Source organism: Antedon bifida, chromosome 5 (genome assembly GCF_963402885.1).
Source record: "Antedon bifida chromosome 5, ecAntBifi1.1, whole genome shotgun sequence".
NCBI lineage: Eukaryota > Metazoa > Echinodermata > Crinoidea > Comatulida > Antedonidae > Antedon > Antedon bifida.
In genome coordinates, this window is record NC_136230.1 from 17,968,406 (window position 1) to 17,981,669 (window position 13,264).

The 13,264-nt window shown below is 34.9% G+C and overlaps 1 protein-coding gene across 3 annotated transcripts in view; it reads right to left on the reverse strand.

Moving 5' to 3' along the window:
- Positions 1-8,361: 8,361 nt before the first annotated feature.
- LOC144842640 (ras GTPase-activating protein 3-like) overlaps positions 8,362-13,264 on the reverse strand; it is a 52,600-nt gene continuing 47,697 nt past the window's right edge. For all 3 annotated transcript variants that reach the window (XM_078699125.1, XM_078699123.1, XM_078699124.1), the window contains one exon: positions 8,362-13,257. In XM_078699125.1, coding sequence (XP_078555251.1) covers positions 13,188-13,257 — 70 coding nt within the window. In that variant the 3' untranslated portion in view covers positions 8,362-13,187. The remainder of the gene's footprint in view (positions 13,258-13,264) is intronic.

Here is a 13,264-nt window from a genome sequence, read left to right on the forward strand (position 1 = left end):
TCTTGAATAATAACTTTCGCTTGAAGTTCTTCTCTCTTATTCATTACGTGATCGCAGTTTGTATACAAAATTGACAATTTCTTTTTCTTAATTTCTTTTTCTGATTGATACGTTTCCCCCCTCAGAACTGTTTGTGCTACTTGAGACATTAAAACTTAAATTTTTCTGTAGATTTAAATTTCTTCTACTCGGCTATGTCAGTGGTCCGAAAACTACAATGAACTATTTTATAGTTTCTAATTACGAGGTTTTCTTCTCCACTATCTAATCATTCTAAGTGCCTTATACTTCTCTCTCTCAGATTTTGGTCGATCCTTGGATATTTGTACAGATTCTGGCTTTATATTTCTCAGTTTTTTAGAGACTTAAACATGTACTGACTTGATCCATCACTACTTTCAACATGTACTGACTTGATCCATCACTACTTTCAACATGTACTGACTTGATCCATCACTACTTTCAACATGTACTGACTTGATCCATCACTACTTTCAACATGTACTGACTTGATCCATCACTACTTTCAACATGTACTGACTTGATCCATCACTACTTTCAACATGTACTGACTTGATCCATCACTACTTTCAACATGTACTGACTTGATCCATCACTTCTTTCAACGGTCTGCATTTTTCTGAATCTCTTTTCCCAAGTCGGTACACTGCTTTAACTTCGTACTTCTGTACATCTAATTTGCGTCGAAAGATCTCATTCAACTGATCTGTGTCGTCCTGTGTTCTTGTTTCAGGGTTTTTACTTTGGGATTCCTCGATTCCATAAAAAATAAGATCATGGTATCATAAGTTTTGACAAACTGTTATTTGCCCTTTTATCAATTAACCAACAAAAACACAATATGCTATCTTAAGATCTCGACTGTTCATACTTTATTGATTCATTTTTTTCAAATACATGCAGTGGTGGCGCCAGGATTTGCATATCCAATGAAACTCCTGATTTTCGACGAAATGCTTGGACACGCAAGGATATTCTAAAAGTGATGTACAACATGAGTGCTGGTTTAAACACATTTTGTGTCCACTGCTACACTCAGGTCTGTTAAGTTGTGTGGATGCAAAACGTATTTTGCGAACAACGATGGATGCAGAATCGTTTATATATTCTTACCTCTGATAAATCAATCGATGACGACGGGTCTTGTTTAATCGGTTCGTCCATTGTATCCTCCAGAGATGAAGAAGATTCTTCACTAAACTATAGAAAGAAAACGATTTATTAATATATAAACAATATTCATGAATGCGCTGATATTGATGGCATTTGCGCAGATTGGGATCGCAACACATTCGTCAACCGTGTATGGACCAATAGGGAGGATACATCTTTTTTGTTTTTGAACACTTTGGCACATTCGCTAAAAGACAAACACCATGTTTATAAGGATATACCTTATCACTTGCATAGGACGGACTCCCATTTGAAACTTCCAGAAAAAATCCGGCTCCTGTGTCGATGAGTGTCTTCGCCTGTGTAAAAAACATTGTTGGAAAATTTAATTTAAATGTTGCCAGACAGCTCAAAGTGCATGATGTGCCGTGTTGACCTCAGGCTATGAGTGGAAAAATAGCGCCATAAACTAAACGCTATTTAACCAAATTCTACCATTTGAAAGTCGGTATAAGTTAACGAAAAACAGAAAAGAAATCCGTAAAGTATGTTAATCATGTTCAGATAAGATATGCAATACGATTATGATTGTGCTATGGTTATAGAAATATGATTAAATAGTTGACAAATATATCAATTTACTGGTAACGTGAAAACATGTGTGTTAATTGACGGTACTGTGAGAAGGCTGCCGTTCGCTACAATACAAGTAAACACTCCTTATTTTACAGGTATGACGTTATGTATGGATAATCCGATTTTTGGTCTTATATTAGGGAGTATTGAAGGTGTTCGGTCTCCGGATGATCCTGACAAAACGTGGACAGGACGAAACGTTCCAGCATGTGCAGTCACTACTCGGGCACAAGCTATAACACAATCAAAACCATTTAAATCCCTCAAAACTCTACAAGCAGTCGATCAAGTCATTACTGAGAATTTAAGGAACGCACAAAATACAGATGTAACACTCCGAGCAAGAGAACTGGCAGAAACTGAAGGTGTTAAATTAAAAGTATAACGCAACTTCTCACTTCTTCTATAAAAATAATCTGTTTTATAGACAATTCACCTCTCCGTCAGTTGAACACGGAAATATATTTACCCAACTTGTTGTCCCAAAGTCTTTGCGACATCAAGTAATGCGACAGGCGCACGATTCATTATTAGGCGGCCATCAAGAAAAAACCACGAAATTCCATTGGCCAGGGATAACCGCCGACATTACCAGATATTGCCGTTCCTGTGATATCTGTCAAAGGACCGTTCAAAAAGGTAGAGTAGCCAAAGTTCCTTTAGGGAATATGCCTTTAATCGAAGCGTCCTTTGAACGCATAGCTGTCGATATCGTTGGTCCAATTCATCCTATCTCTAAAATTAGAAATAGATATATTCTAACTATAATAGATTTTGCTACAATGTACCCGGAAGCCATCGCATTACCAAGTAGAGAAGCTGAACGTGTTGCGGAAGGTTTAGTCAAAGTCTTTTCTAGATTTGGAATTCCGAAGGAGATGCTGACGGATCAAGGTCACAATTCACTTCAAAGGTACGGTGATGAAACAAGTATGCAAACTACTGTCTATTAGGCAAATAATGACTTCGCCATATCAGCCGGCCTGCAATGGTCTTGTTGAACGATTTAATGGCACGTTGAAACAGATGCTAAAACGTGTGTGCGGAACGACCCACCGTCTGGGATAGGTATATAAATTCTGTTATTTGCCATTAGAGAGTCTCCACAAGAGAGTCTTGGGTTTTCACCTTTTGAACTTCTATATGGACGTAACCTTCGAGGCCCTATGACCATTTTAAGAGAGTTATGGACAGGTTAAGTTCACACGCCAGAAACCAAGACCACTTATTAGTATGTTCTAGACTTAAAGGAACGATTGAACGAAACATGTGCAGTCGCACAGAAGAATCTACAAAAAAGCAAAAAGAAGATACAAAAAGTACTACGACAAGAAAAGTCGAGCACGAGAATTCCAAGTAGGAGATAAGGTTTTGCTTTTACTTCCAACTTCTACTCCAGTGGAAAGGTCCTTTTCCAATCATAGCTAAAAGTGGGGTATTTAGATTACCGTATAAACCTAAATGGGAAGTTAAAAACATTTCATGCAAATCTTCGTAAACGATACTATGAACGTCAAGATGTATCTGTAGCCGCGCTAGCTGGGCTCCAATCGGACTTTTCACAAGGTGCGCTGGAAGTAGCCTGTACTTCTGTAATCGAAAGTGAGGATATGGTAAGTGATGCTCCAATTGCTTTACAAATGACCAATGATAACCTTTTGCAGCTTCATCCTTTGCAGGCTAAAGAAACTATTGCCGATGTCCACATCAGTGACGATTTTAATGAAATGGGTAGAAAAGAGGTAAAACGACTTATTGCAAATTATAGGGACGTTCTCACAGATTTACCAGGTAAAACCACTCTTGGCAACCATGACATTAAACTTCATACAGATAAGCCTATTCGAACCAAACCATACCCATTACCACAGGCATTGCGGGATACAGTGAAAGATGAAGTGAGTATGATGTTAAAAATAAGCGTAATTTCACCGTCATGCCCTCCATGTGCTTCTCCAATTGTTAAAAAACCGGACGGATCAAATAGATTCTGTGTTGATTTCAGAAAGGTAAACCAAAGCACCGTGTTCGATGCAGAACCAATATCTGACCAAGATGAGTTATTTACAAAATTGGCCACTGATAATTATTTCACAAAACTAGATCTTAGCAAAGGGTATTGGCAGGTACCGATGGATGAACGTTCTAAACAACTTACATCATTTGTAACGCCCGACGGGTTATTCCAGTTTAAAGTTATGCCCTTTGGTTTGGCCCAGCTACGTTTAGTTGAATAATGAGGAAATTACTTCAGAGAATGAAAAATTATATTGACGATATCTTAATACATACATCTTCCTGGGACGAACATGTAACAATTCTAAAAGAACTATTTCGTCGTCTACGAGTAGCTAACTTAACAACAAGGTCAAGTAAGTGTTTCATCGGATACGAATCTATTGAATTTTTGGGCCATGTTGTTGGTTGGGAAGGGTCATCTTTAACCACGACCTGAGAAAATTCAAAGCATCGTTCAAGCAAAACGTCTAGAAACCAAAAAGCAACTGCGATCATTCCTAGAAACAATTAATTATTATCGTCGGTTTATACCACACTATTCTGCTATTGCGTCTCCATTGACGGATCGAACGAAGAATCAAGATACGATGGGAGGTAAATCAAGAAAATGCTTTCAAAACACTTATGTCAAAACTAACCAGCAAACCTATTTTTTGTCTGCCAGATTTAAAGATGCATTGTCCCCCTGAAAAAATAATTCTTAAAAATTTTTTTGTTGAATATTCCATTTTAATGTAACATAATAGTTATCCACTTCGACAAAAAATTGGATCGAAAAAAAATGTATTTACCTGAATAAAATGTAATTTAAAGCAAAAAATGGTCAAATTGGCTGCCAGCCAATGGATTTTTGGTTGAATTTAACCATTTATTGTCATTTTAAAAGTGAAAACATTTTTTTTTTCTTTTTTTTTTATGGAAGTGATTAACTTTATTAAAACTATGGGATGGGTTGGCTCTTGCAAAATTGAATATGTTTATGTGTATAAAAACAATGATTTGTATACATCAATTATCTACGCTATGTTGGTACAGGTGGGAATGTGATGACCATTGAACTAATCTGCTATTTATGTAACGCTACTAGTTAACTTTTGTTAAATTGCACCATGGTTTATTCATTGTACAAGCAGCAGAGGACAATATAGTATATTCATTATGATACAAATATTTGGTTTACGAACTTTTTATATAGACCATGACCATCTCCGTTGCAAGATTGATGTTGAGTGCAAAATTCACACCAATTAGAGGTTGTACCGCAGCGTGCATAGAGGACAAACTTTTTGTGTTTGCCTTTTATATATATATATATGTTTGGGTTACTGTCTGGGGAAAAAATTGCTGCTGTATTTTTTATATCTCAATGGTATTTTCGTACAGAATAAAGTTGCTGTCAATGGTATTTATCGTTGGTCTACTGTCTGGGGCAACTTAGGCCTACAAGATAAAGTTGCTGTCAACGGTATTCGTATATCCTAAAGGATAATAGTTAAAATGTAAAAGGAGTATGCCGTGTGGCTCTTCGCATGATTGCCAACGGGCATTTTTGGACTATACTGTCTGGGGCAACTTACAGGATAAAGTTGCTGAAATTGCTGTTTAAACATTGTATACACATATGGGGAAAATGTCTAACAACTTTTATCCGTGTGGCTTTTCACATGATTAAATCCATTTCTACCCCTCCTATTTGGTGTACCCAGGGAAAATGACCCGGCAGCAACATTGATTATTGAATCTTAGCCATATATTTACATAATCAGCCCATCGAACCTTTTCACAGGAATAAACTTTCTGGGCGCCCGGTCTATCACTTGAAAATTGTAGGCGCTATCGTGCTAACAAATTCTAGGGGGAACTTAGAAATGTTCAAAGTTTACCAACTAAGTTGGAACTTGATGCCTACCCAACTCTAATACATCATCTGCATGAGCTTATTAGTCTCTGTTGGTGTCTTGGTAAAGTTCCACAGGATTTCAAGAATGCATCCATTGTCACTCTGTACAAGAATAAAGGTGATCGTGGTTGCTGTGATAATTATCGCGGCATTTCACTGCTCAATATCTGTGGAAAAGTATTTGGAAAAGTAGTTCTACGACGTCTGCTGCCTTTAGCGGAAAGGGTATATTCAGAGTCGAGTCTCAGTGTGGTTTTCGCTCTGGATGATCTACCATTTGATATGATTTTCTCTATTAGACAGCTGCAGGAAAAATGTGTTGAGCAAAAACAGCAACACTACCTGGCCTTCATCGATCTCACTAAGGCTTTTGACCTTATTAATAGAGACTGTCTATTTGAAATCCTAATGAAAATTGGTTGTACACCTACTGTATTAAATATTATCCGATCCTTCCATCAAGGAATACAAGCTACTGTCAAGTACAGTGGAGCAGTGTCTGACTCATTTGATGTCGAGAGTGGGACAAAACAAGGAGATGTTCTTGTCCATCTTCTTTTTGGGATTTACTTTGCAGCCGTCCTCCAAAGAGCTTTTGAACCTAATCTTATGGAAGGAGTTTTATTGCATTGTACTGGCAAGCTGTACAACTCGGCCAGACTTAAAGCTAAAACAAAAATATTTAAGGTTCTTCTTAGTGATTTTCTTTATGCAGATGTTGCCTGCTTCTGCAGCCATTCTCCTAACTTCTACTTGATAAATGTTCATGTGCCTGTGAACATTTTGGTCTCACCATAAGTGTAAAGAAAACAAGGATTTTACCTTTAAAACAACTGGTCAAAACAATTTTACTGTCAACAATTTTTTACTTGAAAATGTTAGTAAATTTTCTTAAATTGGTTTAGTTATAAATTATAACAACTCTCTTGATTGTGAACTAAACATTCGAATCGGAAGAGCTTCTAGTACTCTCAGTCAGTTGTCTGTACGTGTTTGGGAAAACAAAAAAATATTAGAGTGGCTGTAGGATAGATAAAAGTATATATGGCATGTGTCATTGTGTCCTCTTGTATGAAGCTGTGTCGTGGACAACCTATGCTAGACAAGAAAAGAAACAGGCAGGACAGGGTAACAAACCTTCGATGTTTACATTAATTCGACAGCGAAGACTACGATGGCTTGGTCATGTCAGAAGAATGGATGATACAAGAACTCCAAAGGTTATGTTGTACGGTGAGCTAGCGAATTGCAAAAGATCAAAAGGACGTCCACTTTTGCGTTTTAAAGATGCATGTAAAAGAGACTTGAAGGCCATGGACATCAATGTTAACACCTGGAAAAAAGGCTGATGTATACACAGCGAAGAAAGATATCGTATGGAAAATGAAGAGAGGTATCTGAAAAGAAAATCTATATCAGCCACTGCAATTCACATAGACTCACTGGATACCTGATGCAATTCTCTCCAATGTTGTCTCCATAGTCAATTTTGACTGAAGGATGCCTGATGATGATGATGATCGTGCTAACAAACAAACAAACTTACATACAAAAGCTATACTTGGCAAAATATATCCACAGAGAGGGAGCGTGTTGAAAGATAATTTGTTTTGTATTAGGTATTAGCTTTACCTACATGGTTCAAATCCTGCTGGGGTTTATAATATGTTTTTAATTTACAAAAAAACTCGGAATTTCAACAACGACCTTTCTGAAGAAAAGATTGACCAGAACAATGGTCAAGGAGTGTCTTGAAGCTGTACCGAGTTGCCCTGCCCTATGGCTTAACCCATGGAGTAAGCTTAACCGCTCGACCAGTCGACTAATAGTTTAGTCCATGTCAAAGAATATGTCCACGTTAAAAGAATACAGAGGGTGTGATATTTAATATATGGTATGGAAGACAAGCTTTTGTGACATGACCAATATCAATCAATTTTCCTGAAAATGAACAGGCATGTTCTGTAAGGACCTATGCACAGAACGAAATAAAAAATGACACAAGTACTAACAAAAATAATTATCAACGAACTATAGTCTCATTTGACTAACAATAAAATAGCAAAGCGAAAAACAAGCTGGTGAATTTTAAAAGAAATAAGTTTTTTTAAAATAATCGTTTCAAAACAGTTTTTTAGGCAAGTAGTTCTCGAGAAAATGCAATTTCAATTTACTTGATACTTTAAGACTGCTCGCCGGATTTTTGAAAATTGTCAGCAGCAGCCAAACCGTATCGACTGATCGCGTCGTAGAAGTTTTAATCAATTACACCTATCCTTGGAACAGAATTTATTTTGTAAATCACGGTTTGGCTCAGTGGGTAAAACGCCGTGGCCATTGACAGTAATGCTTATTATGTTCGAGTTCGAATCCGCGATATGTGTAAATAATAAATATCTCCGCTTAAAGCAAAACATCTAAACCACAATGTAATTACAAAAGTAGCAAAAAAGATACCAAACCTCACACAATGGTTTCAAAATAGAAAAACCATTGAAATATAAAAAAATTCAAATGAAAAAAATACACATACACAAACAAAACGATTCCAAATGGTTTGATACATTGTTGAACAACAATGTTTTTCATTTGATTTATGTCCACTTTTTTATTGTATGTATCAAATAATGAATACACCAAACAAAAACACCCAAAACAATATATATAATTTACACAGCACAATTTTTGTTTAGCGTCTTTTATTTTCATAAAGTCTGAACAGTAAAAAGTAAAGTCTAAAGTTTCATATCCAGTATTGCTTTCAGTTTTTAGCTTACAGATATTTTAAAGTGAAGGGATAGTGTATAACAAAATCAATGGCCATAACATAGTAAATTGTATTCTTGATACAATTTGTTTTATTTTAATAATTTGTCAAAGTAATTTTATCAGAGTGAGCAGCTTTTATTATACATGCAAAGTATATAATCACATATTAAGGCAGAAAAGACCATGCGGAGCACGGGTTACTGCTAGTTATATATAAATATTGGTGATCGATAGGAATACATAAGGGAATTTGGTGTCAAAATACTTCAAAACACCCAGGTTTCTATTTTTCACTCTGGTATACTAAATGCGATTGAAAGTGTTGTTTTACCTTTGACCTTAATCACTACATTTTAATGAGAAGTAATTTTACGTTGACCTAAATAGACCAGAAAAATGTCATGATGGACAGAATCATAACATTTCATCAGTATGGGTATGAGGTTATGGCAATGCCATGAGAGGTAAAATTTATTCAAAATTGCTCGAATGCTAAACAGACAAACCAAGCCCAAATTTTAAACTATATAGGCCTATCTGATGATATTATTTTACTGTCTGCTTGGGTTTTTGCCTGTTTTCACTCCTTTTATTCATTGGTAGATTTATTATTTATTTATTTTTTAAATATTAATGTTAAAGATTAGTCCTCCAAAAAATGCCACGCCTTTTCTAAATGGCTAATGTCCATGATTAAACTTTGCAGCTATAGGCCTACCAATTCTGAAATGTTTCCTCCTCTGCAGTGCCATTTAATCTATAGTAGGCTAGATACCGCTACTGGTTGATTTGGTTGTTTTTTTACAGTTAAGCCGCACTATTACATTTCTTTGTGTATATAGGTCTGGAGTAAATTCATCTTATGATATTTTTTAAATTGTCTAAAACTGCATACTGTACATATAGTAAGTCACCCTCCCAACCATTTATCAAGGTATCTCAGTTAGGTCTGATTTTAGGCTCTAGTCATACCTCCAATTCTTATCTGATATGATGCAATTTAATTTTAAAATAATTATTGCATTTATCTTAAAGATGCGGAAGATAAACGTAAAAGTTTTTTCTAATCAAAATTCTCCAAAAATCGAAAATACTGATGAATAGTATTATTCGTTCATCGGACATTTTTCTGGGCTATTTGAGACAAATTTTACCTCTCATGGCATGATGAATGGTATGATTCGTCCATCATGCTATTTGGGACAACTTAAATTACTTCATTATGTAGTGACTAAAGTCAAAGTCACATAAAAGTAAATACAAACATGGGTGTTTTGGAACATTTTTACAACAAATTCGCTTATGTACTCCTATCGATCACCAATATTTCTATATAATTATGATATAAACAAGGCCAACAGCCATAAGTCGCGTGCTAAGCATAGTGATACCAGACCGACCGACCGACCGACCGACATAGTGAACTATAGAGTCGCGTCCACGCGACTAAAAATGACCAGATCAATAGTTCAAAGGGTAAAATATGTGGTTTCTAAAAAGGCTTTTGGTATTTTTTTTTCACTACAGTGAATAGAAAGTTGGGCACAATTGGGAATAATTTAGGAAAATGTTGAAGTCTCTACGGCCAGCAATTGAGGTATTGAACTCAAATTTAGGGTCAAAGTTCAAAATGTATTTCTAGTCATTTTTACTTTTAAAGTAAAAATTACTAGAAATGCATGTTTTCAACTTTACCTTTTCCATTAAAGAGAATATAAATTGCTATAAAATTAAAATATGCCTAGGTCATTCAATAGTTCAAATGTCAAAATAGAAAGTTTTTCTTTCATTAGAATGGAGAGAAAGTTGGGCATTCTGAATAATTTGGAACAACTTTAAAGTCTCCACAGCCAGCCGCTGATGAGATATTGAGAACATTTTCTCTAATGGAAAAGTTTCCACTGGTAGCCGGTCAAGTCGACCGCATCTCAAGTCAACTCGGCCTCACGCCAAAAACTAATCGGTCAACTCGGCCCAAATAAAATATGGAACGCAATATTATGATAATGACTATCCACGCTTTAAAAAAAATGAATAAATAAAAAATACTCATAAAAAATTATCTCATTGCCGATCAGTACGTGCAGGTATTTTAGTAAATCGAAGACGTCACCATTTGGCCATAAAAGAACGATTGTAGGCCTATAATTGTTGTCCATGATTTGAGAATAATTGAGCGTTTAAAACAAATATCCTCGGTCAGCGAAAACACGTAGCATTTGATCGAACAGCTGTCAAGGTGCTAAGTTTGTCGCCTAATGCATACATTTTACTGTGGAAATCTATGCGTGATTCAACCATAGAGTTATTATTGTATACCTCCATGATTCAACCATGGATTATTAATTAATAGTAATATATATACTGTATATAGGTTCCATGGCTCTTGACGACAGAGAGGGTGGACCGCCCACAATGTTACAAAATAAACAAAAGGCTTCTTAGCGGTGAATCCGAAAATCATAATGTACCCCATCCCAGTGCAAAGATAGTGTATCTTCTTTTCCCAGTGCCAGTGGTATTGTGATTCTAAAGGAAGGGGAACGGCGAATATGATATGTGCACTAAATTGTCGTGCGACATTCATCCGGATTGCGTTGGAGTACAATAACCTGACTGGATATAATAAAAAACCTTTATAATAATATAAAATCTTTATTTTAAAACGGAGGCTCGTTCACAACAAAATGTCTTCTTCAACGAGGCCGTATGAAAGAAATAAAACTACAATATCACAATTATCAAACTGATGAACAAACAAGAAATCTATTGAAAAAAGAAAAAATTATATAAAATGTATAACTTTAAAAACTTCTTCGCATGCAGTTAAAGTAAATGAAAGGAATGTTTTTGCTCGCCCTCATGGTTTACAAAATGTTTTCAGTGATGAATGATGGGGTGCGGTCGGTACAGAAAATAAAATAATTATTGTTCCTGATAACAAAGAAGCAGATTAAATATAGTTGTTTACGGTATTTGAACGAAGAAGAAGCTTTCTATATGATTCTAGATACCTACTCACTAGTGGCCTAAAATAGTCTAGACTACCTGGCTCAGGCCATACCCTCCTTCATCGTTACCGCGTACAGCAACCCATATTACTAGCTAACTAGACTCCCCTACTTAATACATTACTAATTTAAAAATAACAAAAGAGAGAACAAATATATAAACAGAAACCTTTAATTACATTTATGCTAGGAGTAGAAAATAAACTTACATCAATAATTTTGTTAAAGTATTAAATTTTTGGAATTTTGCATTGGTATTTCTATTTTTTTCTGTTTATATTATGTTTTGGGTTTTCCATACCTACACATGCACCTTTTGCGTTCCATACTTTAACGGTTGACCGATTAGTTTTTGGCCAAGCTGCTGTGAGACCGAGTAGACTTAAGGCCGAGTTGACTTGTAGCTGAGTTGACTTGTGGCTCGAGACGGTTTAGGGTTAGATCGAAATCTTTCCACTTATAAAACGACAAAATAAATGGTTAAATTCAACCAAAAACCAATTTGAAAATATTTTTTCTTTAAAGAAAATTACAGTTTTTTCAGGTAAAAAAATGTTTTGATCTCATCCAAGTTAATAACTATTATATTCTAGTTAAATTAAAAATAAATTACAGATAGCAATACACTTTCAGTATTTGATTATGTATTTGAAAAAGAAAATATATGGAAGAATTTATATAAAAATATGCTTTTATGTACAGCATCTATGTACAAAAATACTTTGCTATAACACAACGAATACTTTTGAATTTAAATTAAATGCAAAAAATATTACTGGTTCCAAAGATATTTGTTTAGGTAAACCTGTGAATTCACATTAACATTAACATTGCTTTATATTAAATATAGTATATTAATATTGGGCTTGGTAACATTATTTGAGATCACATTAACTTGAGCACTCAAAGTGAGGTAATGTACCTTTTGTGTAAGATTGATGTACAGTCAGATGTTAATGATAATTAATTCTTCTTTTTGCCAGTTACTATTTTGTTAGAATTTACAATTCGGTTTTGTTACTTTGAGGCCAGAAGTCAGACAGATAACTCATTTCAGGAAAACTATAACAGAAGCCAGATTCCCATATCACAATGATGCAAGAAGTGAACAAAGTCAATTCAAATATCATAATGTTCAGAAATAATGAAAAGAGTAAAGTTGACACATAAATTAATAACTATAATAGAATACTTAATATACTATATTATATTTTGTAAAGCTTAATTACAAACCAATGCAATTTTTTAAAACTGATATTATTCAAGTAACTAATTAAGGAAATACAGTTCATTACATAACATGTACTGAATACCTGATACCTGCAACAGGTAAAAATGTTTCCAAAACACATCTCTATTAAATAATCATGGCACTTTACAGTTATCTCAATTTGCACAATTATTCTAAATGAAACACATACTAGAGCTTATAGCATGAATTATTACATTGTCATATGTAATGTACAGATCAGACTGTTTGCTAAAACAAAAAACATTTTAATTGGTTAATATAGTGTATGATTGTGTGTGTGCAATTAGTACTGAGATGGTAAAGTCAGCAGGTAACTTGGTAACTTTTAACACATATATATGATTATTCTATTCAAAGAATATACTTAGTTTAATGTAACATTGTAAGTTACTACTACAGCTTAAAATATATGTTTAGAAAATGACTTGATACAGTAGTTGTTTTTCAGGAAAGATGACAATGACATTCACCTGTCAGTTAGTAGCTCTCCATATTGACCTCCAAACATGTAGTTGTCATCACCAATAGGAGAATGTCTATACA